Source organism: Seriola lalandi, unplaced genomic scaffold (assembly GCF_002814215.2).
Source record: "Seriola lalandi dorsalis isolate HSWRI2012SDOR001 ecotype SW California unplaced genomic scaffold, Sedor1 jcf7180002054240, whole genome shotgun sequence".
Classification (NCBI taxonomy): domain Eukaryota; kingdom Metazoa; phylum Chordata; class Actinopteri; order Carangiformes; family Carangidae; genus Seriola; species Seriola lalandi.
In genome coordinates this window covers 496,826-500,753 of record NW_019524793.1, presented here as the reverse complement: position 1 = coordinate 500,753, position 3,928 = coordinate 496,826, and the positions used below count along the sequence as shown (strand labels likewise).

General features: G+C 35.2%; 1 protein-coding gene across 1 annotated transcript in view; it reads left to right on the top strand.

Annotated features, from left to right (window-relative positions):
• The first annotated feature begins 2,713 nt into the window (after positions 1-2,713).
• The window catches only part of ppap2d (phosphatidic acid phosphatase type 2D), a 17,061-nt gene continuing 15,846 nt past the window's right edge, over positions 2,714-3,928 (top strand). The window contains exon 1 of the mRNA XM_023404356.2: positions 2,714-3,544. Coding sequence (XP_023260124.1) covers positions 3,337-3,544 — 208 coding nt within the window. The 5' untranslated portion in view covers positions 2,714-3,336. The remainder of the gene's footprint in view (positions 3,545-3,928) is intronic.

Genomic DNA, 3,928 nt, shown 5'->3' with positions numbered 1-3,928 from the left:
GATGCTTTTATGCTTTAGAATACAACAGGTTGGCTTTCATGTCTCAAGGTAGTGCAGTGGTTAGAGCTGTATCATTATAGTCAGAATGTTCTAGGTTCAAATCCAGTTCTTGGATCCCTTTTGTTTGGAGTTTGCATGTTCTCCCTCTTTTTTGACGTTTTTAGGCCTTGCTAGACTATGACGTTTTTTGACATTTCCATGTCTTACTATACTATGATGTTTTTATGACTTTTTATGACTTTTTATGCCTTGATGTTTTTATGACTTTCTATGAGTTTTTATGCCTTACTGTACCACAATGTCAAACAAAAAGTTTGTCATGTATATAATGTTATATAATATAATGTTATGTTTTATGCCTTCATATAACATGATGTTTTTTGAAATTTTTAGGCCTTACTAGACTTTGACGTTTTTAGACGTTGTTATGCCTTGCTATACTATAACGTTTAATGCCTTAATATAATGTTAAGTTTTATGCCTCACTATACTGTGACGATTTTGACATTTTTAGGTTTTGCTATACTATTAGGTTCAAATTTTTACGTCTCACTATACTATGACTTTCTTTGTTGTTTTCATGCCTTACTATAGTATGGCTTGTTATGCCTTATTATTTTACATTGTTTTTTGACAGTTTTGTGCTTTAATATAATGTTATGTTTTAGGCCTTCATATAACATGACGTTTTTTGATGTTTCTATGCCTTACTGTACTATGACGTGATTATGCCTTACTATACTATGACTTTTTATGCCTTACTTACTTACTTACATTCTTTGACATTTTGATGCCTTATTATACTCTGATGTTTTTTGAAGTTTTTATGCCTTATAATGTTTTTTTTTATGTATTTATGCCTCACTATATTATGACATGTTTTGACATTTTAATTTCTTACTATACTTTGACGTTTTTATGACTTTCTATGACTTTTTATGGCTTACTGTATCCAAACATTTTCATGCCATACTTTACTATTACTTTTTTATGACTTTCTATGGCTTTTTATACCTTACTGTACCACAACATCTTAATGCCTTATTATATTTGATACTTTTATGTGTTACAAAACAATGTATTCTTCATGAGCTAGCAAGGTAGTGCAATGGTTAGAACTTTTGCTTTGCAGTCACCAGGTTTTGGGTTTGAATCCATGTCTTTGGGCCTTTCTTTTTGGACTTTGCATGTTCTCCCCATGACGATTTTAAGCCTTACTAAACTTTGAGGTTTTTTGAGGTTTTTGTGCCTTACTATTCTACAACCTTTTTTGACGTATTTATGCCTTACTATACTATAACATTTTATGCCTTAGTGTATTATGATGTTTTTATTCCTCACTATATTATGACGTTTTTATGCCTTACTGTACTATGGCTTTTTTATGCCTTACCATACAATGACTTTTTAAGGCTTATCATAATATGACTTTTTATGCCTTACTATACTATGACATTTTTATGCCTTACTATCCTATGACTTTTTTATGCCATACTATAGTATGTCACGTTTATGCCTCACTGTTCTATAACTTATAACATATATATGACATATATGTCCCTATATCAAGATTGATGTTACCATATATGTCACCTTTAAGAGGTGATATTAATATGACATACAGTATATACATCCTCTGGATAAATGAACATATACAGTACGTTTATAACATATATGAAATACTCATAGTAAAATGCAACTTTATTGAAACAACATGCTTATTAAAATTTTATATGTTTGTATATGATTGTATATTCTTAATAATTTCTTATTAAATTTAAACATACATGTCTATCTTTCATATTTACATATATAATATGAACATATACTGACAGGCTTTGGTTTATATATATTTATGCAACGAGTGTATAAAATAAAAATACAAAAATTCATTTTTCTATTAGGTAAAAATGTATGTCAATATATGATATTGTTTCAATTTCTAACAGGTTTCATATGTAATTTTTTACATAAATAGGCTATACTTTAAAAACATGATTTTACGTCACATGTACATATATTACATATATATCGAAATTCAACACAAATCTACACCCTTGTTTATTTGCAATAAACAACAGCAGTCAGTGTCTTTACAGTCTCATCATGCTGAAGCTGTGCCTTTGTCTTTACACCAGGTGGCAGGAAACCTCTGTTCTAAAACACACGGTGAGCGAGGCATTAACAACTACTAGGAGTTGATCACTGAGAAATCAAACGGCCTGTGTAGTTAATTGATTCAGTCAAGACACCTGAATTCGATTAACTTTCATAAACATATAGGTTTCCTGAGATTTTTTTCCAGTTCATATCATGTGTTCAGGTTGTCTTTGGTCTATCTGTCTAGTGTATTGGCAGACAGCCAAACACCAGGAGTCAATATTGTGGAAAAAATTTGCCAGGCAGTCTTGCATGTATAAGGGCATAGATGGAACAATAAATATAATTTTATTAAAAAATGAAAATTATAAAAAATGATAATAGTGTCGAACTCGGTCACACGTGGGCACTTTTAATTCTTTCATTAAAAGTCGATATTAAAAAGATTCGATTTTTTTTTTTGCAGATGTTTCTTTACTGTTGGGTTTGTGAAAACGAAAACAAAATTCCCTAAATTTGTGTTATTAGTCTAGAGAGGGGCTGAAGATGTGTATGTGGGACGTGTCCTCACATGGGTGGGACAGTTGAATGGGACAGGAAACATCTCAGTGGAGAGGACCACTCACTGAACAGCTGTCAGGTGGATCCAACACGTTTTGAGCTACAGCCTGATCGTCAGGCTACACGTTGATTTTTGTTGGGTTTTTACCGGAGAGGTTTTCAGATCTGCAGCTGCGTCAAGTCAAACCGCATTACACCGGAAATAATACGATTTTTCGACCAAAGTTGTGGTTTCACAGTTACTCGACCGAGTTTTAATTAAGAAAGAACTTTATTTTGAAAGTTTGAACCAGTTCTGTGTGACATAAACGTGAACGCTGGTCGGCTGGGAGCATATTGTGGGCTAAAACACGCTCCCACTTAGGAGAAGTTTGTTGTGATTTAACTGAGTTGTTTGAGGTCCGTCCTGTTTCCAATTAACTCCCACCTTTCTTTGTCTCAGCACTTTTTTTTAATCACAAACGTGAAACGTTACCTCATCTAGCTTGTCGGTTGGCTGGTTGACCGGGGGCTGCTGCTGTCAAACCTTCGTTGACATGGATTTGTTGCACCGACGAAGGACGGACTGAAAAGTTTGGGAATTTCCATCATTTACCAGCTACAGCAGCGACAAACGGACTAACTGCAACTACTTTTTTGAAAAACAAGTTGTAAGTAGTTTATTTAGCTAAAGACATGCAAAAGTTCAACTCCACCGGTACCCACGGCAACACGCTGCCCCGGGACGCGGAGCTCCAGCTCCGGTTAGCTGACAGCGGAGGGACCGGGGAAGGGAGGGAGAACGGTGCTGGGAAGCATTTCCTCACCCAAACTGAGGAGGAGAGCTCATTTTGCACCAAGAGAAAGATGCTTGTCGGCTTGGATGTAATATGTCTTTTTGTCGGTAAGAATAGTTGTATATACTTAATTTACATGAATGGTTTTGAGCTCAGGCAAACACTTCAGTGTTATTAGAAAGTGACCATAATTCCTATTTGAATGTACCGTATACCACTATCACTGGTTGTTTCAAAGGTTTGTACAGATATTTTTTCAAGTGCCCACATACTCGCAGCTGTGTAAATCATATTGACTTTCTCAGGGGTTATGAGGAGGTGAAACGACGCTGGTTTTCGTCAGGGAAAAATCACATTGGATGGGAATTTGTTAAAGTTAACGAAGCTGCAAAGCATTTTTCCAGGAGTCAAATGGAAACTGTTCAAAGGAGCAGAAAACTTTCAGCTCGGTCCCCGTGGTGCACGTGGGGGCAGAAGGCAGAGGGAGGGGG